We start from the raw sequence: 27,328 nt of genomic DNA on the forward strand, positions 1-27,328 counted from the left end.
GCTGACTGTATGGATCTTCTTCTTCATACTTGACATTGCAGTGATGGCTTGCATTTTGCCGTGAGCTACTCTTATTACTGTTTTGGTAAATTTCTTCAACATCTTCACAGGCTGGGGCAGCGCGGTGGTGCAGTGGTTAGCACTGTCGTCTCACAGCAAGAGGGTTCCAGGTTCGAATCCCGGTCTGGGTTCTTCTATGTGGAGTTTGCATGTTCTCCTTGTGCCTGTGTGGGTTTTCTCTGGGTACTCCGGCTTCCTGCCACAATACCCTGACGGATAAGTGGTATAGAAGGTGGATGGATCTTCATAGACTGTTTGACTCTGGACAGACTAAAACTTGACAGGCTTGATTTATCTACAGCAGCATGACTCACTGAGTGAATAATAACAAATCAGTCCGGAGGGCAGTGGAACAGGTATGGACAAAAGATTTAAAATATAACATCACCAACAGTTTAACATTTGTAATCGGGGGTTAGGGTTTTAGTGTCTTTTTCTCTCTGTGTGCAGGAATATTCCTGGATAAAACTTGTCTGAGTATTGGCCACTAGATGGAGCCAAATGAATGACTTGTGTCATTACAGCTGACACTCTCATTTATTTAAATCTTTTTTAGCAAATGTTTCTGTGCTTTAATCATTTCATTATTCATTATCATTTCATCATTCCTTTTCATTTTACTGGTTAATTTGACTCTGTTTTCTAGTTTACCAGTCCTCTTTTTTAGTTTGTTCACTCTCCGTATGGTGATGTTTGAGGAGATGACCGAGGAGATGACCTGAGACAGGTCACTTAAAACAATCATTTGTAGCTTGCTGTTCTCCCCTGCGTCTGGAATTTCTGCTGAGCTAAGCTATTTGCTAGCTATATGAGAATGATATTGATCTTTTTTCCTGTAAAAGATTTATCAGAATATCAAACCTATTCTTTTAACTATAACTTGTTATGAACATTTTTGCAAGCAAGAATCTGGTTTCATTTTGACCCTCACAGCAGTTGTGTTTTCCTGTTATTCCAAGCAAGCTGTTATTTTCATTTTTGTTATTTTAACTCTGCACAGATGGGCTGGAGGTAGCTGTAGTCTGCAACCACTATAGTTACATGCCAGATAACTACACAGAACAGATAAGGTTTGAATAATAATATGTATGCTACTATAAAGGTAACCTGTCAATTCAGTATTAATGTATTTACACCATATTAAGTTGATTCGGTTGAACATTGCACAGCCAAGTATTAAAGATGCCCCAAAGATGTGAAGAACTCGACTCTATGCTTCCACGGGGTTTTGAACAATACACCTAATAAATGTGAAGCTTCAGCCCGATGCTGGGGCTGGGACAGTATCTGGTTGGACTGAAAGACATTATTCACGGTATTCTTTCACTCCACGGTCTAGAGAGACTGGACAGAGACCATGGCTTTTGCAGACTCAGAGGGATTTGTCCTGAAGCCTCAAAGAGAAGGAGAATGTAATTTAGCATCAGCATACAATTAAAAACTGGCATGTGGCATGTGTGGCTATTTCTTAATGAATAGTGAATGTCACATTGCGTCAGCTATCACTGCAAAAATGAAGGTGATACATGGCCTCATGAGTCTGCTTTGGCTCTTCAGGAAACAATTATTTTGGAGAGGACATTGTTGGAGCTGCAGTTCTTCTGTAGTTTGTTTAAATAGTTTATATCAAAATCTAGCAGCTTGCAGTTTCACAGGCTGAACACTTGGGGGCAGTAAAACCAAAGGCATTTTCTACATACAGTGAACACCAGAATTCTGCAGTAGGGTTCATGTGACTCAACACTATATATTCTGATTTCCAGTGGTGCAAGATGTAGCTGTAGCTCCCCATAGTGTCTCACTAATGCATCATTAAATTAGTAATGCTATTAGATTTTCAGCCTGACACAATATTTAATTTTGACTTAATAATCCTGAAGACTTTGGGGTTTTTTTTCATATTTTTTGCCCTTTGTGCCCCTTTTTTTGGACATTTTTAGACCTTTCATGTAAATGAAACCATCTAAGAAGTTTAAGAGGAAATCACTCCTTTTAGGAACTGCTAACATCTCATAGACATCTGAAACATGACAAGGGAAGGGGGATCAGGGGTCACTGTTTTAATTTTAAGAATGTACTGTAATGTGTAACTTAATTGCATTTTTTGTCATGTAAAATCTTAATTTCTGACTGGGCTTTTCTGTTCTGAGTTCATGCTCTTTCTGGGTGGATTTCCCCTGGGTGCTCCAGTTTCCCCACCATCATATATATTAGGTTAACTCTCCTGTGCTTGTCCAGGCACTGGTTTAGAACTGGAGTTGGTCCCTGGACGCTGTGCAGTGGCTACCAACTGTTTCTCAGTGATGGGTTACATTCAAGGAACAAACTTCACTGTGTTGTACTGAGTATGACTGTATGTGACAATAAACAATTTCCTTTTACACAATATACGATGATTGAAAATAAAGTATTGCCATTATTGTGTTCATCTCCTGTTTTTGTTTGTTCTTGATGATTAGAATTCTTTGGTGCTGACTGAGCAGCTCATTCCAGTAAGCGGTCCAGGTCATCAAACAGAGACAAGGGTCATTGTCAGTGAATGTCATCAGCACTGCAGAGAATCTCCCACAGGAAACACAGTTCTACTGCCAGAACAGCCACAGAAAAATACCTCTTGTTTTGTTTGCTGAATCCGCTGTCCCGAGGAGATGGTGAGTGCAAGAAGTGAAATTTGTTAGTCAGCCTAGTTTAGGGTTGTCAAATTTGAATCACCTCAATCCTTTCTCTATGAACAATGTGACATGATTAAAATGGGAAGTGCAAGTAAAGACTGACTTGAGTGTCTGTCACTGTGTTTCACTTTCAGCTAATGTGTCTGTTCCCATATTATTGTTTACAGTGTCATTGCAAGAGTTCGCACATGAAAATCATGAGCCATTGGTTAGTGGTCAGCAGTGTGCTGATGGATTGATTTCTGCTCCTCCTGATTTACATTTTATTAGATTCATATGGTCAGGACAAGAGTTCAGCAAAATTTCAGTGGAACCAGCAGTTCCCCAGTACGCAGCTCTAACTGCTCACAACCCCACTCCTGAGCAAACATTGTAAGTGCAGTATAATAAGCCAGTTACACAAGCACTGGCCCACTTAGCCAATGGCCTCTCTCTCTTAAGTATGAGTAGACAGTGTGTGGATTAGAGCGTGTATTGCACAGGCGGAGGACAAGGTAGAAGAGTCACAATGTGGGTCATGGCAGGGTGGAAGTGGGTCAGAGTGCTCCGGCTCTCTGACCCACTTAGTAGTAGTAGAAGTAGTGACAGTGTAGTTAATTTTTTGTCTTTATTGGATGGTGAAAGCTGAAGGGGGGGGGGGGGTAGAAAGCTGGAATCAAAATCAAACTAAGGCTGCTGCAGTAAGTAACTCAGCCTTAGTGCATGCTGCACTCAGTCTACAAGGTGAGCTACCACAGTTCCCAAATCAAAAACAGATTCTGTTGTTTTTCACTTTATAGCACTCGATGCTTCAATCCTACCGCTTCCACTACATCCTCTTGACAAGAATAGCTGGAAGTGAAAGCACTACTGGCTCTCATTGTACCTTTGGTACATCCTCTACTAAGACCACAACTCCCAACTTCCTACTGCGGTATCAATGCTGGTTTTCCTGTCTGAATGGTAGAAAACACCAATGAATGAATCTAGCAGCTGACGTTTACCTTCTGTCCACATTACTGGCATTACAGTCATGATTGTGCTAAAATAAGTTACCTAGAATCACTCATTGAAATGATTGTGTGCTAAAGTTAAAATGCAGCAAGGAAATCCCGGAAAATGACTCCATAGGAAAGGAGCTTGATAACTAAACACTCTGGTCGCCATTCTACTTTTGGAGACTCTAGGAACCACAAGTAACCCTGCATCCTGGGAGCATAGCATTCTAGTTGAGTGCCAGGGTAAGATGAGTTCTTTAAGGCTTTAAGGGCTTTGTATGTGAGGAGTAGAAACTTTAATTCTATTCTGAATTCTATAGGCAACCAGTGCAGTGAAGGCAGTACAGGCTTCATTCATGGTCTCCTGGGGATGAATCCTTCTACTCTCCTGGCCTCTGCTCTTGCACCTCTGTAGGGATGATATTTGCATTAAGTGAAATGTTGCAAGAACTACTGAACGGATTGCCACGAAATTTAGAACAGATATTCATGTACCCCTAAGGATGAATTCTGCTGACTTGTAATGTAGTTCATCATCTGTCGTCTATCTATCATCATCTGTCATCTATCCAGTACTTTAGTTTATAGCCAAATGTTCAAACCCCCAAGAACCAAAGGCATGTCCTTTAAACAGTCAGCAGTGAACTTTGACCTTCCACTTACAAGGCCACTTCTGCAACAGCTACAGAGTAATATATAATTTAAAACAAACAAACAAAAAAACCTTCTCATGAGGTAAGTAATTTGACAGCAGACACTACTGAGTACTGTTCAGCTCAGCCTTCTGTCATGACTAGAATATTATATCTGTCTCATTATCGCTTTCTGCACATACTGCATGTGTCTGCATTTGGTGTTGATACACTGCATTCACTGTGTCTGGTATACATATATTCACATTTGTAGTGTTACTACTCTATTTGCATGGTTTGCAGTTAATTAGCACTGTCTGCTCTGTCACCACAGTGTGATGATAACATCCTGTCTACGGCTGTGAATGAAGGCAGTAACAGTCAAGACGGTGACAGACATTTTCAACACATAACGACTCCCATCTCGTGTATAACCATTCCAACCACACCACACACATAAAGTTATGTCCACCTGATTTGGCTCAGAGGAAGCAGAACTGTAAAGCCTCACAGACACGAACAGCAGCAGGAAGAGTCAAGGTCACTTCCTGTTTTTGTACCTTTCCCAGTTCTTCATTACTATAAACTGCAGGCCGCATAATCCCCAGTTTCCTCTGCTATTAATGACTGATTAACAAACTGCCCAATGGAAAGTTCAAGCAGTACAGTCAGCGGAGCTTTATATAATTGATGCTCAGCGGCGACTGACAGGCTCCCCTACTCAGCACTTACTGTCAGCCTGGCTGGAGCCGGAAAGCCTGTGCTCACAAACAGCGTCAGAGCAGGGAATTCATAGCATTATTTTATTCACTGTCGGAAAATGAGACCTTTACAAAGCGGGAAAAAAAGGTGTTTCAGATGTGCTTGATCATTTTGAACGGTCCTTATTGACTGTGCACAATCAGCATGTATATAAAATATGAAGCAGGGATTTTCAAATTATTTTGCGAGTTCATTTAATTGATTTACCTGTCAATATTCAATAGAGATGTAGTCTAGTTGTGCACTTTGACTAATTGCTACTGTCCCACCCTGAACTACCGAGTATGTAAAATAAATGTCACTCAGAGGTATAAATCATCATTTTAGAGAGTCTCCTACATCAGTGTATTTAATGAGATAGTAGACAGACTTTCATGAGTTGTGTCTAAGTATTTGACGTAATTAATGCTGTATGTTTACCAGGTGACAGAGTCCTGCAGACATGCAAGGACTTCAGCTGGTTTGAAGCTGAAAAGGTCACACTGATGGCTGCTGGACTGCTTAAGGAATACAAAATAAGATCTGGTAAAAACGATATGAGCTGAACTAGCCAGTGAACATTTTAACGCAGTTCAGATGGAAAAACTTGTGACTTGTTTTTGCCTCGCTTAAACAGGATTTCGATGTATCTGCTTCTTACTGAAGTATGGTGTCATTATTTAGCCTGATTAGCATGGTCAGCTAGAGCACTTTTAAAAGTATTTGATTACAGTACGATTATACTATATTGTAAAAAGCAGACTTTTCTTCCTACATACTTCAGGCCATTGTCAAAGTTACATGATCGTGTGTGGTCAGTGAAACATCAGCGATTGGACCATGATGAATATTAGGGTAGCGCAAGACACGTAAACTGACAATTGATGTCTTACACATAAACAATAAACAAACTAGTTAGCAATAACGTTTGAAAAAACAACAACTTTGCATCTCTTACAATTAGGTCCTTCCAACACCAAGACTCAGATTTTCAAATCAACAAAACAATATTACTGTTGTTTATTTATCAGAATCAGAATCAGAATCGTCTTTATTGCCATTACTAGGAATTTGTCTTGGTGATTGGTGCATACATAGAATGTAAGAACGAGTAACATATAATAATAGAGTAAAATAAAATAAAATAGAATAAGGTAAAACAAAATCAAATAAGATAAGTAAAATAAATATGGTTCTGGAGGTAGTGAAAAAGTGAAGTTGTACAGAGTGGAAGTAGTGCAAAGTAGGTGAAGTAAATAGTGGTCAGCGGGTGTGATGACATGAGCATAGACTAGTGCCTGTCCTGAAGTAGCTGAAGTGCAGAGCAGTACGTTAGTCAGTTGGTGTTCAACAGTCCAACAGCAGAGGGGAAGAAGCTGTTCTTGTGGCATTGGTGACACACTGGATTGTATTTCAATAAAACCTGTTACCTACTGAACCCAGTTCACTTTCATCACAGCACTGTTAATTATAAATCATCACAGAATCATTCACCTCTGAGTGACAGTCCTTTCTTAACAACATGGTTAAGAAATGCAGGTTATCAAACATCATTGGCATTTCTGAACACACACTCACTGAGGATCAAAGGCTTTAGAGCTAGTACTTGCAAGCAGAAGCTTGAGCGTTGCCACATCAGTGTTCTTTATTGGTTTTTCAGGAATGAGGAAGTGTGTGAGGCAGCATCTTTACGGGAAGGCAGTGAGTATCAGAGGGAGGGGCTAATGGGAATGCATGTGGGTGGGGAGGTTATGACAAATATTTGTTAAGACAGACAGGAAGAGAGGGACAAGAAGTAAGGCAAAGTGCAAAGGTGGAAAACTTTAATTACATTTAAGGCTGGGTAATCACATTTCTCATCTTACTCACACTGCAGTCGGTCTCAGTGTACCCACCCAGCTGCTGGATTATCATTGTTACTGTGTTACTGCTTGCAACGTCTTGGCAAACCTAGTTATTGTGAAAGGAAATTTCATACCTGAGTCTGATTTGGAAAAGGGTTGTTCAAAAAGGGAATTATTGTTGCTGGGAGCAATGATACACTGTGTTCTCTTTCACAATGTCAAGTTGGTAGAACATATTCCAGTTGAAACAATGTGCAAATAGAGAGAGATACACACACACACACAGCAAGAAAAACATTGTGTAGAAACAGAATGATTCACAGGTCAGTGACATGCACGTGTTTACACCGCTTTATTGATCTGTGTACCAGGGCCATGTGTAAGTGTATGTGTTCTCTAAAACTGCATCGAAAGAATCACAACTCACCCTGCATTGCATTGCAGTGCCTATGACTGTATTTTTAGGTCCATATCTGGTGTTGCTGTGTCCGTTTTCTCACTAGCTGAGAGAGAGAGCAGGCTGACCTTTTCCCTTAGAGGACGTGGCAGCAGGAGGCACAATGTGTAAGCCAGTGAGTCAGCCAATAGGAATGCGGCACTCCCCCAGCATCTCCTGGAAAACTTGCTCAGGTTCTCACAGAGATCCTTAGATGGGAGGAATTATCCTAAATGTTGCTGCAAACCCATATTTCACTTTTTAATCTCAGCAGGTGATGGTCTTCCTTACGAATGGCCATAAAAGTATGTTTTTGCTCTATTTTGCGAAAAATATTCCTTTTAGAGGATTAGCAATCAACCAAAACCAAGAGGCACTTTTAGCAAACACACTCTGTGTACTCTTCCCCTGTTCATCAGACACTTGGTTCAATGACACTCAGCGTAATCACAGTTTTAGGCGAAACTCAGTCATTAGTCACACCGAGATTCTCCCAGCTGGAAATGATTTCACCTAAAACAGGTCGGCCTGGTGGACTTGGGTGTAAGCCTACTTGTTAAGCCTTTCAGGTAGTGCCAATCCCTTAACCTCAGGGTAACTTCATTCTGCAAGAAAGGAACTAAGTACCAACAGCAACATTTGCTTCTGTTGAGACAAATAACTCTGAAATTCAGCTCAAGGCTGAGTTTCTGTGTTGCTTGTTTAGGCATCAGTGCAGCCAGTGTGCAAGTAAGTTCAACTATTCTTCCGGACAAGCTATACTGATTTATTTATTGTATTTAAGGGTAGCTTGACATTTTGTGAAATACCCTTTATGCTCTTTTTTGGCCAGAGTTATTTGAGAAGATTGATACCAATCTCACATCTAAATATGAAGCTGCAGTGAGGAGGTTATTTGCTTGGCTTAGCATAAACACTAGAAACAGCTATCCTGAATCACTCTTGAAAAGCTTAAAAAGTGCAAAGCTCACAAATATATTATATCCCATTTCTTTAATTTGTATGTGCAGAAATACAAGGATAAATTGTGATATTAAGGGGAGTGCTGGAAATTTCTGGGCAAGCTAGGGGTCCAGGCGCACTGACTTCCTATGTCTCTGCTGGTTGAATGGCAGCTTCATGGTGTCGATTTCTGATTTCTGTTCTTGTATGACTGAAGTAAACAATATATAACATGTTGTTTCATAAATTTAAAGGCTTATAGATGTGCTTTTTAGAAACTGGATGGGACCAGGCTAGCTGTTTTCCTTGGCTACCAGTCTTTATGCTAAGCTAAGCTAACTGCTTCCAGCTTCATGTTTTTACACAAAGTGTTCCATCTTCATGTTCTGTCCTTTGACAGGGTGGGTATTCTGTACAAAATAGTAATTTTTTTGACCTGAAATCTGTGAGTTGTGATGTTGGACTGCATATAATGAACAGAATTGATTTGATTAGAGCTCCCAACATATCAAACAATTTTTATGGCCATGGTGTGCAGTAACTGGACATTCATAGGTGTGAAAAGGAGGATGACACAACAGGTCATTACATAAACTAAAACACGCCATCATGAATGCAGAGCAGAACCCTTTTTTGGTGATTTCCAAACCCATTCTTCTGAGCTTTCCTCAACCTCCCCTTCCCATAACCTTTCAGATTCAAGTATCCACTGCCTCCCCCTCCCGCAGCCTATCAGCTGCTCAGGGAATTAGCCAGAGAGAAAGTCAGGGTCACCCCTGGCTCAGACAACTTACTCCCACTACCCTGGAAACCCAACAGGCATCCTGGAGACAAACACAGAGCCACTGAGCTACCACAGTCAGTTCCTGGACTCCCACACTTTCTAGTCTTGCCTGGGAAAAATACTCACTGAAAATGTTTTAACCAAGGCAAATAAAAGAGAAGCGTCTGTTAAAGTGTGTTTGGTGAGAAGCTTCAGCTGGCCTGTGGCAATTCACAACTCCTAATTTGTTCTCAAGATCACTTGGGAAAAAAACAAAGGCTTGCGGCAAAACTACTTGGGAAACAGTTGGACTTTATGGTTCTTCAGCTCAGTATATATTTTTTTACAGCTGTTAGTGCTTTTACAGAAGTTTTGCTGTGAAACTACAGATTAAAACAGATTTCAGGTGTTTTCAGATCATTTTCAGTTTATCTCCAAATAACAGAGATCACAATAAACTGTTTTGCTTTTCAGCAGTTGTGTTTCTTGCCTTGTCAGGTTTTGTTAACAATGTCACTGTGTTCATAAATCTAAGCAGTTAGTTTCGTGAGTATGATGTTATAACAAACAGAAATGATCACTGATATGATGGAATTTTTGCAAAAATGGTTAAAGCTGGTTAACAAACCAGCTACACAAAGGTTTAAAGATTAAAGTGACATATTTTGTCATTGGAGGGAACTCACTCCAACGAAATTTGTTCTCTGCATTTAACCCACCCAAGTGACGTGCACACACACACACACAGCAAACCCGGGGCAGTGGGCGACCGCGTGCAGCGCCCGGGGAGCAGTGGGGGTTAGGTACCTTGCTCAAGGGTACCTCAGCCATGGACACCGGGACGGGGAATCGAACCAGCGATCCACCGGTTACGGGTCCGACACCCTAACCGCTGATCCACGACTGCCCCAAAGGTCATGTTCTGATGTGGAACGTGAATATTTTAAGAGGTGATAAATTGAGAATGCATGGTAACTGTCACGCAGTTTCTTGTCACATAAATGTCAAAATGCATGCTCTCTTTTTCCCATAATCTCTTATCAGCAGTTCTCATATTTTTCTAAGGAATTTCAACTGATAATCTAGTTGGTTAAAAAAAACCAAACAACAACAACAACAACAAAAAAAAAACGTTGCAGCAGAAGCACTTGCACAATATGAATGTCCCTGTGTGTTTATGTAGGCAGGACAAACCTCCTCATACCGTTAGCTAAGACCTCCCGCTCCCTCCATGTGCAGGCTTGTTCGTCACAGAGGTGTAATGCGGCTAGGGATGGCCACAACCCATGGAATCCAGCATAGCTGTTGAGAGAGTGCTGAGGTAGGGCAGAGAGCTGTCCGCCCTCTCTCTCTCTCTCTTGTTATGAAGTCTGAGTCATTCATAAAAACCTGAAAACAAAGTCAACAGCATAACTGCTTTCATGTGACTACAAGTTGAGAACGAGAATGACCGCCAGCTATCTTCTCATGCAGAATAAACTGAACAGGAAGAGCTTGCGCAGAAGACAGAGAAAAACATTCTTACTTAATGAGGCAATAAATAACACCACCATGGGAACATTCTTTAATGAACAAATGCTTTGCTGCCATGTTTGCTTTCATTAATTTTACACTCTGCTGTTTTCTATTCGCAATGGCTCTGCAGATGGAATCCTCACAGAAAATACAATCATCACTTGTGCTCTGAGAACGCTTTATTGCTGTGAGCCAAAGCTATACTACTCAAGATTGATAGTTAGGATCACTTCTGCAATAACTAACACTGTAAATGAAGACCTTATGGATGATGTAGTGTTAATTACATACTAAAGAGTACTGCACTGTAGTTCTGCATCTACATAAGAACAGATTGCTAACAAATAAAGGAGAGGGGGGATATATTTGAGGTTTTAGTGGCTTGTCCCTGTGGTGACCAGCTGCTGGTGGTCTTTACCCACCTTTACCACAACATCACTGTGTGACTCCTTTCACTGTGAAAAGATGAAAATTATGAGCTCCTGATCCATGGAAAGTCCTTTTTTCAATCTGGCAAACAAACAAATACTCCTTAGCAGCTACATCTGACTGAGCATAGCAAGCAGGCCAAGCTATGATATCTGGAACACTGCTTCCATGACAAAACAGACAGTTCATCCAGACCTCTCCTGGAGCATCGTACCCTCAGTTCTGCTGGAAGAAGTGACACCAGCACTGGCTGTCCTCCATCCATTACTCACGTAACGTATGTGTGCGAGAGTCTGTGTGTATTTCAGTACTTCTGCCTTGATGAGGTTGAAGTGACCTTATAAAGACAAAAGAAAGAAGGAAATTCTCCAAGATGAGGACATTTTGGTACTCCTTGTTTTACTGAGGGTTAGTTTAAGAGTTAACTTTTGGTGTCAAATTAAAGGTGCAGTCAGTGCAATTTTTCTATGCAAGGAGGCTCCAATGAAAAACTATACTGAAGTTGCACTATGGTATGTGAATGATTTTGGTATGTAAATTTTGGAGCTCAACTCGCATTTGCAAATAAAAGTCAGGATATCACTCCTTGTAGCCTCAACTCCCACTATTCTTTCTTTGCTCCACTCTGCAGGGTCCTTAAACTTTAGAGAAGAGCAGTGATAAACTGCTGGAGAACCCTTTAAAGGGGTGTCAGATGGAGTGGCAGAAATGCAATACTAAGAATAATTGTTACCATAGAATGAGCAGTTTATATCTACAGAGGAGTCCTCCATGTTGCAATGCCATGTTTCTACAGCAGCCCAGAATGGGCAAACCAAATCCTGGCTCACGACCACTAGTGACCACCGTAGGGAGAAGGTGAGACAAGAGGTGTTCAGTTGGTTGAAATCTGGAACTACGCCACACACTAGACTTGTAAATTTAAACAAGTATTAGGCCCTGAAAAGATCATTGAAAAGAATGTAAAAATAGTTCATTACAAGCAAAAGTCTGAATAAAATGCTACGTCTATACACACAGTGTTTGATCTGTAAGGACGAGTAAAGTAAAATTGTTTCTAATTGTCATTTAAGTCAACGTTTGCAAAAACAAATGTACATCAAAAATTACAAGAAATTTGTACATACAATAGACAGCTTAGCTTCAGTGTATTAGCCAGCACATGAATAGGTTACATTTACACCCCTGTGGTGCTAAGATGTACTGTTCAAACCCTTACCTCTCTTTTTCTTCCTGACACAGAATTTTCCTCAAGTACAAGTGAAGAAGTTGACCTACTTTGAGCAACGAGAGAAGGTTCCACAGACTAGATTTTTTTTCAAAGGAGGGGGGGAATAACAACTATTATAATTATAATAATAATTACACTTGCATGTGTTTTTGCATCAAGCACTGTGTTGCCTTGAAGGCAGTTTCTTTAAGTTTCACTTTCACTTTCCTCCTTAATTTGTTAACAATTTAATTTAGTTTCTGGTTGAATTAAAAAAGAAGTGAATTCTTATTGTACTGTTTAATGTTTAAGATGTAATGCATCTTAGTGTTTTATTCTGTAGCATGGTGACAGTACATCCTGTTGGGTCATTTCCTGTCAGTTTTGTCTGTTTACCTGCTCCTGCTGGAGAAACATGTGCTGCGTGCTCCTGGAGCAATCCACTGCAATCCACTGTTAAATATCATAGAGACAGTGCCGTAAGTTGATTTAGATGACTTTGGATATGTTAAAAAGTATATATTAGAAGTTATCTTGCTAAAAATTAGATTTAATGAGTTAGTTAAAAGCAAGTTTGTTTACACTTATGTACGATGCAAATAAGAAACACAGATACTTAATATTTTGTATTGTTTTATTGCAGTTTTCACCAGTTGTCATTGAAGAAGTGTGACAGTAAATGGCCAACCTTACTACGACTCTGTCTTCATTGGCATCGGTTTAACTTGGTGTTTAGTCAGAGTTTCCCCTACACCCTGCATGAGAACACTAACCTAACCCAAGCACATACATTACATCTGTAATTGGAATCTGGTACAATGTAATGTACAACATATTGCGACCATCTCGTGTACTGAGTGTATCTCTGTATATGTGTAGTATTTCTCCTTTAAATATAACAAAATAAAAATGTGAAATTGCATTAATGTAAAATATCAAAATTAAGTCAGAGTACCTCAAAACTGCACTAAGGTACAATAGCTGAGTAAATGTATTTTATTATTTTCCATCTCAGAGTTTAGGATTAGGTTTCGGGTTTCGTATAATAAAATAATCTCTATGTGTGCCTGAAAGCTTTTATTACGGGTTTTAATAAGAAAATAATCCCGCCTTCCTGTGACTGAGGGCTGAATGAAGTTCCTGACAGTCTTGCCTTGCAGTTGGGACAGGGAGAGGTCAGGCTTTCTGTGTCTTTCAGGACTTACGGGAACAAGACAGAGAGAGTCAACCAGCTCCAGTTGGTGAGGCATTATGAAGTCTCGGGTCAATAATGTCTGTTACAGATGAGTAAAGCACAGATTTGAACAACATTTTGCATCACAGGCTCTGTAATGTGATGAAAACAAATGACACACTTGTTGAATCAGTCACACATCATGGTTTTTCAAGGAGACACAAAGGAGTTATCAGTATGTCTTTTCCTTCTAAGCTAAACATAGACAGTCTGAAATGTCTCTGGTTGCTATTTCACTGTGTCCTATTTTTGTGATGACTCAGTGCTGAATAAAGGCAGTCAAATGAAGTCTCATGGGCAGTGGGGGTGGGGTGGTGTGGTGTTGTGACTCACTGACAGTCAATGCAAATACCCAAATCTGCATTGACTCTAAAGACAGTTTGCATGATTAGTCATTCCACATGTGCATGGAAAATTGTGGTCAACAAACAATGCTAGTATGGACAATAAGACAGTTCACTGGAGACACAACTAACCTAAATGTATACTTGTATGAAAAGGAATAGCTTGACCTTTTGAGAAATAGATCTGTTCACTTTTTTACCAAATGAGAATACAAAAACCACCCTCACGTCTGTCTATAGCCAGCAGTTAGATAGATTAGCTTGGCATAAAGGCTAGAAACATGACCTCCTGAAAATGTTTGCATTGTCTTTAACATGCAACCAACAGAGACTCAAGGGATACACTGTAATGCACACATAACCTCCTTGTAAAACTATAACTTGTTTTAAACACTTAAGTTTTAACACAGTTTTCTGTATGTCACTACGAGAGGCCACTTTCACATTGTTTCCACACTGTCATTTGACAGTTAATATCATTAATTACATTAATATGAAAATACTGTTAATAACCTCTTTATCGTCTTAGTAGTGACAGCCATCATCGCAAATGAGACAAAAATACATTCTATCTTTAGTTTTCGTTTAGTTATCATCTGTCAGACACTCTGAATCTCCAAATGAATTAAGACTTAAGAAGAAGAAAGTTGCTTTCAGAAGAAATCCTGCTTTCCAGTTGAAATACTTGGAATTCTGAGAACTCCTTTGGCTGCTTGTAGGATGTTCGTGAAAAAACAAGCTGACACACAGAGTTTGGCGTGCCATGTGGTTCTCAGAATTAGAAAGGAAATAAATGCTGGCGTCATTCTCAGAAACTACCTATGGTCTCTGAAACACTGTTATCTCTGCACAGGAACTGTAGGTTGTCTAAGTACCTGCAGAAGAAATTGTCAGTGTCAGATCAAAAGAATTATTTAACTCTGACACCACAGTTTACATTCACACTGGAGATGATATCTTATTTTGGGTGCTGATTTCCTTTGACTTCTATTAATACCTGATATAATAATACATACAGTGAGTTGTACGGAGCCACCGTCACTGCTATGTTCCTAACTTGAAACATGGATGTCTTAAAACCTTTGAAGGATTAAGCATTATGTCAAACAGACAGGCAGAAGACTTGCAGGAGCTGATAAGGGAACAGATATCAGGGGTAGGCTGAGGATTAGATGGCGAAGGAGCATGACCTCCAGAGGCTGGCTCTGAGCACCAGTGGAGATGTACCCTTGGGATGATTTTGACTTAAACCCTTTATCGCAAATGAGTGATGTGTGTAAGCATTTATTACCTACACGATAGCTGCAAACTGTGCAATTTCTGCAGTAGCAATTAGAAACATTTGCTCTTTATCTTTTTTGTTTTTCATGATTACAAGTGCAAGAGAAAGATCATAATTGTTGAAATTACTGTAGCAAGAGAAACCATACCTGGTCTTTTGTGTTCTAACAAGACTTAGAGTCCAGCAACTGAGGCTCTATTCATGCATAGATGCATTCTCAAAATGTGCGAGCATGCTGACATGTAACAGGAAATGGTTGGTTCAATAACCATCTTAGAGAAGTATGTTAGCATGGCAACAATTTGCTAGTCGGCACCAACTGAAAGCACGATCGAGGCAGATGGGAAATTTTGCATGTGTCTGGTCATAAACCAAAATATTTGAGAAATTAAAATTTTGAGCTGATGATGGCGCTAGATATAAAAGAGAGTTCACTAGAGAATTCATCCTGAAGAGAAAAATTAATGTGTGAACCAAACAGTTTGAGACATTCATTCATAACTACAAATGTTACCCTCATGGTGGCGCTAGAGGAAAAGTCAGGGGGGTCCTAGAAATCTCAGATGATTCGTCTTCTGGAAACCATGAATGTCACACACAAAATGCCACAGCAATTCATCCAATAGTTGAAATATTTCAGTTTGGGTCTAATTTGTGGACCAGCTGACACTGCCATCACTAGAACCACATTGTTAGCTAAAAAGTACCCTTAAACCTGCAACAAATTATATTTCAGTCACTTCAGGGTGCCAGAAACAAGCTGTAAACACAACACTGACATGTTATCACCTTTAAAGTTGATGTGATAAACAGTTATTTATCCTTCCAGCAGACACTGAGCAACGCTAGCATTTATTTTGAGTCTTTTTGTCCTCTCAACAAATTTAAGTCTAGTATTTGCTCTTCTTTTTGCACTGTCTGAACCAGTCCTTCAGAGAACAAGCTGGCTTGGATATGCTCTAAATGCTCCACTGTGTTCACAGGCTGATAGCTAACACCATGCAAGCTGTGAGCATGAACCAGAACAGTGAAGCTGAAAGATCCTAGAAAGCTCAGTGAAGCTGATGTGAGCTGCAGACACTTTTAAGAGATGGCACAGTGGAAACATTCTGGCTTCTTCTGTCTCCATCTTTTCATTCAAATCACAGCTGGTGAACACCATTATATTCACCCGACAGGCACTAACTGCGGCTGATGGTCTGACCTCAGTGTAATTTGTTGTCGTGCAAATCTTGGTTTTGTTCTAGGTGGGGTCCTGGCAGCACTGTCTGGAGGAAGCTTGCCAGCGAGACCATGAGTCCTATGGGAGCAACACAACTGATTAAACCTACAACTCTTATCTGTCCAAGAGAGCAGATCCATGATAGGCTGCTGCTAGCTTGTCACTATCAATGTCTACATTAACCCACAAGAGCATCTTCTTCTTAGCTGGATTAAACCCATAACAGATGCTATGAGGAATAGTGGTGAAAGAAGTTCTCAAATTCTTTACTGAAGTAAAAATATAACCATTAACCATGTGAAAATACTTCATAGTTACTTCTTACACACAAACAAGCAAAAACCCTGCATATTACATTTTAATTTACTTGTATGTATTCTCAGAAAAATATACTAATTATCAAAAGCAAAAGTACTTTCTATGCATTATATTATTAGGTTGTTATTACTGATGCATAAATATATAAGCAAGATTTTAATGTTGTAGTTTGACAACATACAGCCATACTAACTACATTATACTTACTATGGTCTCTGGGTTTTGGATGTGTAATGAGGAAAGTGGGAACTTGGTGGTCTTTTGTATGAATCACCTATCAGTAATGAACTTAGTAGTTTGACATTCTTAAATATTTCAGTTTTGAGTAGAAACTCACTGCCGGGGATGTTTTTTCCGCCTCCGTATATAGAGAAGAGATGAGAAGATAACACTCCAAATACACAGCTTTTCTAAAAAGGTGCCAAACAGGAAACCTGCTTCTTCTGAGATGGTAAATGTTAAAACACTGCATGTACCACTGTTTTTTAAAATGTCTTACACATCAGTTCTGTCCTCATCAGCACACCTGTTGTTTATCTATGACTTCTGGTGTCACCCTGATGTGAAGTGTGCTGCAACAACAGCACTTTTATAACATGACTATGAGCTCCACAAGGTCATAACAACCCACCATGTTAACTAAAGCAACACAGAACAGTCAAGAGTCATAGTTAAAAAAATATTTATTGAAATCGTATAAAAATAGTTTCTAACATAATTTACAATTCTAATTTGAATGGATGAAAAAAAAAAAAAACAATCCAAGCTGAAAACATGAAACCAGAAGTTTTCCCACATCTCCCCCGTTTTCTCTCTCTCTCTCACACACACACAAACACACCACACATGTCCACAAATACATTCATACACACAGACATCCAACATTCAGAATTAACTCACATAGCAGACAACAGTGTAACAAACCAGTTACCATCAGTAGACTTTCAATGTTTAGATACATTAAGATGGAAGTGCTTCTGGGACTATTTACAACATTATTTACATGACATACACAAAACATACACACACAAATCTGCTCTTCCAAAATTTCAAGCCATAAATATGGTCAAAATCATTTTGTCTTTGTTTTTTAAATAATCTGTGGGCCCTTCGGTGACTGTGGAATGAAATACATACGTACAGCCGAAATTCTCTCATAAATAAATAAATAAATTCTGCGCTCATTGAGGGTGAGAAAGAAGTCACAGCAATAATAAATATTATTTACAATTCTTATCTCCACTGAATTTTAAGACCTTTGTGAGGCACTGTTTAAACATAAAAAAATCGAAGTGACGAGCAGGGGATGTTGTATTTCTGTGTACTTGACTTTGCATTGTGGTGTGCATTTGGGTGGACGTGGACAAGCGGTCGCCTAAGCCTTGTGTTTGTATACAGTACAACACCAGAAGAAGAGGAAGCGGAGGTTGTAGAGTAGAGCGAGTAGAGGTGCACGCTGTAGTAAAGAGAGTGAGGTAAGTCCAGTGTTTCTTGTTTTATGATTTGTTTGCACAGGTTGCTACCGGAGCTGTGAGGTTGTCTGGTTGCTAATGACATTGAAGTAGTAGAAGTAGTGATAGTGGTAAATGGCATAGGCTTTACTGATCTAGGCCCATGAGAGGAAAAAGAAACAAAAAACAACAGCAATAATCAATATAAAGCCTTGTATAGAGTGAGGAGCAAAAAGGTCGTTGAGAAGAAGAGCCTTTTTGCTATCACAAATTCAAGTATTTTCAGGGTCCCCCAACAATCTCACAGAAGGCACTTTTTGAAAATTATGCTTCTCTTCGCCAGCTCCTCCGTACATCCCACTCTGTTGTGACGCAGAGAACAGAGCGAGAGGTTACATAACTCAGACTCCCCGTTTGCCATTCAGCAAAACGGTGAGCACATGTACTGTATTCGCTCAACACAGGTGTCTGTGCATACAGAACACACCCTTCTACAGACTGATAAACATGCTGCCTAGATCAGAGTCCAGCAAGGATGATGTTCTGACACTGGCGTGGGTCAACAGCTGGGAAAATCAAGTAGTTGGGGTTGTGAGTGTGAAGAGGGTCTGGCCTGCCATGTCATGAGCAGTCCTTTACACCTTGCTCTCGCCTGTGTCTGCGCTTGGTGTGCAGCCCATCCCTCCTCCTCTCCGCTTCAAGTCTCTTACATAAGTCTTTTGTAATAGTCTCATGTGTCAGAGCAGTCCGGTTCGGACCAGAGCGAACCACCATCACCGAGCCACGGCTACAGGGGTGGGCATGAAAGCTGTGGGCTCGTGGCTGATGCTGTGCAGCCTGATCTCTGTGGTAGTCTTCTCTGTCTGCACTGTGGACGGAACTACAGAGGAGGATGTGCTCTGCATCCACGAGTGGTTGATGATATCCTCAAAGGATGGACGGTCAGCTGGGCGCAGAGACAGACACCACTTGATCAGCTGCTGGCATTCTGGAGGAGGAGGATGAGGAGCAGGAAGACAACCAATAAGTCTGGAGCACTAAACTGACTATGTAATAGTATACACACATGACCAAAAAGCTAAAACAGGTACTGCAATGTGAATTTACCTGTGGAGATTCTCCTCCGAAAGAGGACCTGCCCTCTTGTGATCTCCTCATCGTGTTCGAATGGGATGTCCCCACACACCATGTCATACAGCAAGACACCCAGGGACCAAACTGTTGCAGAACGTCCATGATAACGATGATATTTGATCCACTCCGGTGGGCTATACACTCTTGTGCCTGTCAGTTGGGGGGAGAGGGGACAAACCTCATTTAATAACAAGGCACCCACGAATTCAGAGAATACAATCGCCATACATATCAAAGTGGTGCACTGGTGCAATCTCTTTTAACTAACAAACAATATCAGATTTGTATTATACTGTCAAACTGAAAATGAAAACATTCTGTATGAAGTTAAATGGTTAAAAAAGCTTGCAGATTTATCAGCACAACCTGTTTCTGAGGGTTTAATCTGAGCTCAGGTGCCAGGGAGCGTGACAGGCGGTGTGTGTGTGTGTGCGTGTGTGTGAGAGAGAGGGAAGAGCTTGTGTGGGAGGGGGAGCGAACATGTGACTTTGTTTACAAACTTTGAGTTGTAAAAATGCAACTTCCTCCCCATAGGGGGCGCTAAAGCTACAGCACCGCTGCTCAGCCAGTATCAATAACCTGCTGTGGGGGGATGTCAAAGATGACACAAGCTAGGAATTCCTGCTTGAGTATGCAGGCACAAATTACAAGAATTAAGAGGTTCACGGGGCTGGCTATGATGTTAAAAACATTGTAACACTACTGATTACAAAAAAAATTAAAGGTTAAAGAACGACAACAAAGCAGTTGATGATGACTCACCATCAAAGTCTGTGTATATGGTGTCTTTCAGTAAGGCTCCTGAACCGAAGTCGATGAGCTTCATCTCTCCAGTGCGGAGGTCGATCAGGATGTTCTCGTCTTTGATGTCCCGGTGCACCACGCCGCAGTTATGGCAGTGCCGCACAGCCTCCAGTACCTGGCGGAAAAAGCTCCGGGCCAGCTCCTCCGGTAAGGCACCTTTCTCGGTGATGAAGTCAAACAGATCCTTGACGTGTTCGGGCCTCTCCATCACAATGATGAAGCTGTCCGGGCGCTCGAACCAGTCCAGCATTTTGATTACGCCGCGGAAGCCCGTCCCGACTTTCTTCAACAGCACGATCTCCATAGGGACCCGGGAGCCATTCGGCTGGGGATATAAATATAACCATTAGCATTTATTACATGTATTCGTGTTAAAATAATGCCCAAATTCAAGGCAAATATCTTTATATAAGCAATGTTATATAATATCATGTTAATTACTTCGATATTAGCACTAAAACAGTTGTATAAATCGCTTACCAGCTCCCCCCACTCAGAGATCCTGTCCTTGGCCACATGTTTGACAGCAACCTAGCAGAGAAGCAAAGCAGCACCGTCAAATGACACGTACAACAACCCAGCACGGTGTTAGAAAGCAACTGGCTTTTATATAATTAAACACATCGTTTTACAATAACACATAAGGAATACTAACCGGGGCTCCGTCGGCTATCCTCGTACCGGAGTAGACGGTGCCGAAGCCGCCGCTGCCCAGCACCGCGCCGACCTGATAAAGCTTCTCGAAAGGCTCCTTTTCCTTCACTGCAACAAACACAAACACAGCCGGTAAATACCAGGGACGAAGACTACCCCCTCTGAAAACACCGGCGGCTGTACCGAAGCAGTGCCAGATTCAAGATATTACAGCATAATAACAGGATTACTATGTTGTAAATAAACTGAATTACGACGTAAATGCAATGCTGTCCTTGAAAACTGGCACGTAATAACATGTGTGGACGGAGCCACGACAAGCGGACGCGGGCTGCTAGCCATTGCTGCAGCTCCGTCCTCCATGACAACAGAGTGGAAAAAGGGCGTCTAACCTGGGTGAACTTGTAGCTGGATTTTCGCCGGCATATCGGTGGAGATGTGGGCCAAAGAATTGAGCTTGGACAGCAGCATTCCTTTAGGTATATATCCACCACAGGTCAACGACGTGTGTATTCTTCGTTTGTTTGTTTGGACTTAAAGCAGTAATTTTAATACGACAGTACGGCTCTCCCGTTTCCCGTCAGAGCTTTAAGTCCACGTTGCATCAACAAAAATGCGGTAGGAATCCTTTCATCCGGACAGAAGAAAAGCCGCTTGTGATCCAGGAAAATATAGCCCAAAACTTGGTCCCGTAATGTGGATGTAAATACCGCGTTCGTTCCCGCAATGTTTTGTAAACAGCTGAGTAAAATTGACGATATAGACAGATAAGACAACAACCAATGCCTCCCTCAGACACCGGCTCTTGGAAACAACGAGGTGGGGGGAGGACGGTTTTAAGGCAGTAGTAAGAGGGCGTCCCCTTACGCTCCGCCGTCCCCCCGTGTCACCGCCCATTTCCGCTCTCTGCACCAATAGGACGGCAAATGCGCGTTCCAAACGCCGAAAACAAAGCCAATCTCATAGCCGACTGGGCCAGACACAGACGTGGCGGGAATAAAAAAGGCGCTAAAAAGTGGAAGACTAAAGTAATAATTATGAATTCAAGTTGGAGGGAAATGCAAATTCAAAGCCAAAGCCAAGTACTGTCCCTCCCCTTCACGGAAAACTGACTCAGAGAGTATAAGATATGGACACACTATTCTTAATAGGCTGATAGACGGGTGGCACAAGTTACTCAAACGGGATGCATAATATATTCGATTTAAAAAATAAACAGTTTCAGCATTTTTTGATAACGAATTCTCTGCTGCTGTGTTTTGGATTGTTTTCTCCGCTCCTGTTATGTTTGAGACTGAACAGAATCAGACTGTTGCTGTTGGCTGCACTTAAAGCATCCACATGGCTTAATAGATACTTTGCGCACGAGGAGACACGTAAAAACCTATACAACCCGAGCGCAGTTCATCAGCTGCATTCCAGCTATTCTTGTCCCCTACCATTAACCTGATTATTTTCACATTAAACACTGAAGTTTATAGGCTGAAGTGAAGTTCAGGTCTACGGTCTTCATTTGACTTGCCTGACAATGCCTCTCAACTGGCTGCGCATCAAAGCGCGCTGGGGAGAATAGGCGCATTCCACTCATTCTTTCAAATTGGGTGGCCGCGTTTGCAGCCGTTCACAGGATGTGGGAAACTAGAGATAAAAAGACTTCCATTTACCACCCCCCTCCTCCTGTCTCTGCTCCTCCTCTCTCCGCCCTGCTTTTCCCGCTCATGCTTTTGTGTGAATAGCGTGCTCTCTCTCCCTCTCTTCCTACTCTCTCTCTACCTGTTAAGTTTTGTTCTGCTTTCAAATTTCATTTTAAGTTGTAAAAAAAGAAAAAATGTAAAAAAAAAAATAAAAATGCTGGCACAGGCTATTGTAATTCACAAATATAAAACGTGACGGTCTCTCTATCACAGAGGACAATTGATTTGGAAGGAATGAATAGCCAAAGGAAGGTTGTTTGTTTATTCAGTGGAATTTGCTTTGTTTAATAACATAGGTCTTGTCCATTGTCCAGTCTTTTGCATGCATGTAAAAGCAATCATTTATTGAACTCTGCTGACTTTGTTGCATGGGTCAACACGAGGCGATCTGGACACATAAAATGTAAGTTTAATGTTAAAGTTCTAATACACAAGTTAGTGGCTCTATTTAAGCTTTATGTCACACACTTAACTCTAAGTGTCTGCAGTTCACCCTGACTGACTGGAATGAAAGTAAGGCCATGGGATGTTCATACTTGCTTTTGGGATGCCCAGGGCAAATACCTTAAATACTTTTGACATTTTTGAAGACAATATGCAAATCTGTCATAACCTGCTGCTGACAATTGGCCATCACATTTGGAAATGTTAATCGCTCTTCATATTATTGAATTTAAAGCTGAATACGTGAAACATCCATGATATTGTTAAGCAAAAGTAATATAGTAGTTCTGTTTAACAAACACTATAAAACAATGGTTTTAGAGTGTCCTGAAAGCTGCAGAGGTGAGTGTGCGAATTCATGCCCGGTAAGGGGCATTGGAGAGGTGTGCGTAAGTGGAGATGTCCAAAGCAATGAGTGTGAAAGTGACCGCAGGAATGAAATGCCACCACTGAGCGCATCTCTCTGGGGCTGCGGATATCCCTGCCTGCATGATCAGCAGGGCTCAAATGACAACCATCTAACCTCATCTGTCAGAGGGGGAGATTATGAGTTGCACTGCTCACTTTGAGGCCAGCTGCTCAGTCCAATCTCTGAAAGTCCCAGTTTCCCCTGAAGGACAGGCCAACAGGTTCTTACTGTAAAGCAGGACATCCCAGTTTTTATATCAGTGATCACCAAACAAATTCAAAGTTTCAGAGGCGTTTGTCACCGTCACCACCACATTGTCTTTTGAATACGGGTCCTGCGCTGCACACCGACACTTTAGAGGCCACAAGGGAAAATAGCTGTATACAGGCAAAGTTTTGCCTTACATAATACTTCTATGAATTGCTTCCTCTTTCTAGATAAATAGAAACCCGACTCACAGGAAAGTTTCACAACACCAAATTACGTTTCTGCATGTAGATTTTTAAACTGCGCATAATCCACTGAAATATATCAACTTTCTGAATTTGCGCATTTGTGTAAATATATTTTTAAATACTTTATTATATTTATTATTTACATTATATTTATACTGGCAATATTTATGAGACCACTAAATGTTACTTTTTGTATTTATTTGGAGCAATTAAGGTGCACTTCTATGTAATGTTATGTGTTGGATCATGATGCGGTTGTAAAAATTAAGAACACAGATTTAATGGCAGAATAAATTGGGACTTGAACACACCCTATCCACTGTAAGCAGCTCATGTCCCTCTTGAGCTTCATACTGTAAGTTGGTTTCCTTTTTGTGCAACATTATGTCTTAATTGATGTCGCAAAGTGAAGCTTCCCATAAACTCTGTTATCAGCCTTCTGTGCACTGTTGACCAGGTACTCCACCTCCTCTCTTCATCACAAAGCTATGACACTTCCTATGTTACATATTAACTGAGCAGAGAGATGGTTCACTTTCCCCCACGTGACCTCAGAGACTCTACTGAAGACTTTGTCCCCTTATTTCTCCTCTGCTTTGCTCCTTCATTCTTTTCTGTCTTCTTGGATGGCTTAGCTTAGCCACATGTCTGCACTTAAAACACTTGTCTGGTCATCAGTCATGATGGTCAGCCGATCACTTCTCTACAGCTGTCCTCGGATCCCACCTGCTGCCACTCTGTAAGTGGCAGGAAAAATGATTATGGAGGTGGACAAGTGTAGTCTTGTGTAGGGTGTTTGGTGGCTCTCCCCTCAACGCACTGAGCAGATAATGGATAGAGCATGGCAATGTTTTGAACATGGCCTCGGTGGTCACTCAAACAGAGGTGTGCATGTCATGCATAAACAGAGATACTCACATAGCATCTCGATACAAAAGGACACGTTGATTTATTTTTATTTTATGCTAAAACTGTCTGCATGGAATTGAGACTTGTAATTGTTTTCTCTGCTGGAACTAGTTTAAATGAACACACGCAGGCCTTTCTTTAAAGAAGTATGTGGTGATGACTGTGTTAAGGGTTAATGGATTTTGATTATGATTTCCACAGTAATGGTTTTGTTTCTTTGCAGACAGTTTTGCCATGCATGATGGTAACTTAAGCACACAATACAACCCAGAACTGCAGATGTGTAAATATTCCAAACTAAAGAATAATTGCTGTTTATATATTATGATTGCTTGAAGCCCTGTGAGCCTACAATGAACTGGAATAACCTTTTGCCTGATTATGCTAATGCAGATAAATTACATTCTCTTAATAGATAGGTCTGAATGACAAACATTTCTGCACCATTTCATGGTAGTAATTAGACTTCAAACATGCATCAAGATTATGGTGCACATGTAACAACATATGCATGGATGTTTAATTGATATATGCTCTGGAAAATAGACTACATTCTTCATAATGATGCTTTCATGTCTGTGAATAGGCTATTTCACATGGGCATAATAAATGGGACCATTAAGCTATCATCTTCTGTACCACTAATGTTAAATCGCTCCAAGCAACTTAAAAGTCATTTGTATGCTTGTCCTGGATATGTGATGGGCAGTGCAGTCTGCAGCAATGGAATAAAACCAGGTGTCTCATGGTGTTGTGCATGCCTTGACAGTGATTGACAAAAATTACCCTATAATTAGAGGAGGGTCGTAATACTGCCCTGCAGCTCAGCAGGAGGAGCAGCCTTGCTCCTCTCAGACAAACAAAGCCTGCCCATGTCAGTTAGGTTGATTGGCTTGCCAGACAATGAGGCCTTAAGGATTTTCATTTCTTATTACCTTAGATTTGATGGTCATAAATTCACTGCTTAATGCAGTTCTATAAACATGAAGAGATATCAAACAAGCAGTTGAACCTATTCTGGTTCAGGGGTCTAAGCTAAGAGGTCCCCTGATTTCAAATTCGAGCTATCGCTGATTGTTATATCGTCAACCCTCTCAGCACTGATCTCACTGCATAAACATGCCAGAAGAGAAAGTTATGGTTGGCAGCTGCCCACTCTGACAACATGGGACCTGGAAGTCACTAACCTAACCACCCCACACTGATGCATACATACACAAATAAACACAAACGCTGAAACATTATCTGTCATGCTTCCAATTTAGCCGCAAAGGCTTTTAAACTCTCCCCAAATAAGGAAAGCATCAGCATGTGTGAAAGTATGTGTATGTGTGTGTGTGTGTGTGTGTGTGTGCTTGTGCGTGGGTGCGTGCTTGAGGGGAAGAGGCAGGGAGGCATATGAGGGAGGGTGAATTATTTTTAGAGGCGTCTTAAAGGAAGAAGGAATAGCTGTGTGGTGGGTAACCTCCGGTGTGGCCTGGCCTCTCCTCAGGTAGCCTCTTAACCCCTCCTCTCTTCAGGTCCTGAGGGGTCTTGACTGGCGGGGCCATGGGAAAAGGCTCCAATGGACATCAAAGGCAGTCCTATGTGGGAAAGCACCACAGAGAGCTTGTAGAGAACCCTAAAGGTCACCACGGGTCAACTTTCATGTCAGCATAGGCCTGATTCAGGGTCAAAGGCTATTGGCATACCTGTCCAGCGCCAATCAGACTGTTCTTTCAGGAAATTATCCCCACTTGTCTCAATTAGAGGTTGGGCTACTGAAGGGTGCATGTAAGGTTTGTTTATTGCTATTGTTGTGCTTGTTTAGGAGGAGGGTATAATCTGTGTGTAAAAAGGGAAGGGTGCTAATAGTACTATCATCAGTTTTAGACCTGTCCATATGGGTTTATATGGTACACAGGCTGAACAGGAAATAACACTTTCTAGTTACGCCCTCTGATCCCTGTTGATAACACTAATAGATATAAAAAATCCCAAAATTCATCATCTTCATTCCATAAAGAGTTAGTTAGCGATATAAAATAATTGTCATTAGTGTTGCAATAGGCCATTCCCTTAACCCCTCTGCCTAACAGCGATGGTCCAATCATAAGACAGACCTGTAAAGCTTTGAAACACGAAGCTAAAAATAGCTTACAATAGCATTACTTCATTGGATAACAACATTATTTTGTAGGATGATGTGTGATGTTATAAAGCCTAGATGTTAATTCATCTGAGTTTAGGCATTAGTGGTCGACATGCAACTTTAGCCTGAGTCTTTTATCATGATGCTACTTATGTAGCCATTATGTGCATGTTTAGGACCATGTTTACCATGGTTCTTGTTTTAAAATAAGTCATTGGAAACATTAAGAAGTCAGCCAGAAATGGTGCTTTCAACAAGCTTGTGGAGCTAATGCTGACTAATTACAATTGTCGTTTTCTCCAACACATCAATAGTTGAGATGAGAAGCCCTTTTAACTCTTTGTGGAATGGAGGAACTGTTTAAAAAAATTCAAACTATTTAAAGTTAAATCTGCTGCTGTTGTCATTGTAAATGGCATGCGCTAGATGCCTTGTTAAAATGGAAAGCTTGACAGGTATAGGAGTAGCTGAGAGGGATGGGACTTATTAGTGAAGGGCTAACTGTCATTTCTGCAAACCAAACCCAGCCCAAGATGAAGTCTGTTCACTTGCAGCACCACCTTGGCTTTGCACCAAACATCATCCTCACCAAGGCTTTTACAATGGTATTGTAATGGATGTA

At 41.0% G+C, this 27,328-nt stretch overlaps 1 protein-coding gene and 1 long non-coding RNA gene across 2 annotated transcripts; one reads left to right on the forward strand and one right to left on the reverse strand.

Moving 5' to 3' along the window:
• Positions 1–1,946: 1,946 nt before the first annotated feature.
• On the forward strand, positions 1,947–17,480 carry LOC124063273. The gene is made up of 3 exons (XR_006844078.1): positions 1,947–2,711; positions 11,750–11,869; positions 12,254–17,480. It is a non-coding gene; the product is annotated as an uncharacterized LOC124063273 (long non-coding RNA).
• pim1 (Pim-1 proto-oncogene, serine/threonine kinase) lies at positions 17,287–21,487 on the reverse strand. The gene is made up of 6 exons (XM_046396740.1): positions 21,057–21,487; positions 20,666–20,772; positions 20,491–20,541; positions 19,969–20,335; positions 19,180–19,356; positions 17,287–19,060 (listed from the first exon to the last, which is right to left on the reverse strand). Exons 1-6 carry the CDS (start codon positions 21,133–21,135, stop codon positions 18,846–18,848), a joined length of 996 nt encoding a protein of 331 aa, XP_046252696.1. The 5' UTR covers positions 21,136–21,487; the 3' UTR covers positions 17,287–18,845.
• Positions 21,488–27,328: the final 5,841 nt, after the last annotated feature.

The sequence above is a fragment of the Scatophagus argus genome, chromosome 8 (assembly GCF_020382885.2).
Source record: "Scatophagus argus isolate fScaArg1 chromosome 8, fScaArg1.pri, whole genome shotgun sequence".
NCBI lineage: Eukaryota > Metazoa > Chordata > Actinopteri > Scatophagidae > Scatophagus > Scatophagus argus.

What these genes read in the sequence shown, in the direction of transcription:
- pim1 (XM_046396740.1), bottom strand. Translation starts at nt 21,135, where the DNA reads ATGCTGCTGTCCAAGCTCAATTCTTTGGCCCACATCTCCACCGATATG. An exon ending in GGATAGCCGACGGAGCCCCG is followed by an intron (nt 20,542 to 20,665) that starts GTTAGTATTCCT and finishes CTTCTCTGCTAG; the next exon opens with GTTGCTGTCAAACATGTGGC. An exon ending in TCGGAGGAGAATCTCCACAG is followed by an intron (nt 19,061 to 19,179) that starts GTAAATTCACAT and finishes CTCCTCCTCCAG; the next exon opens with AATGCCAGCAGCTGATCAAG.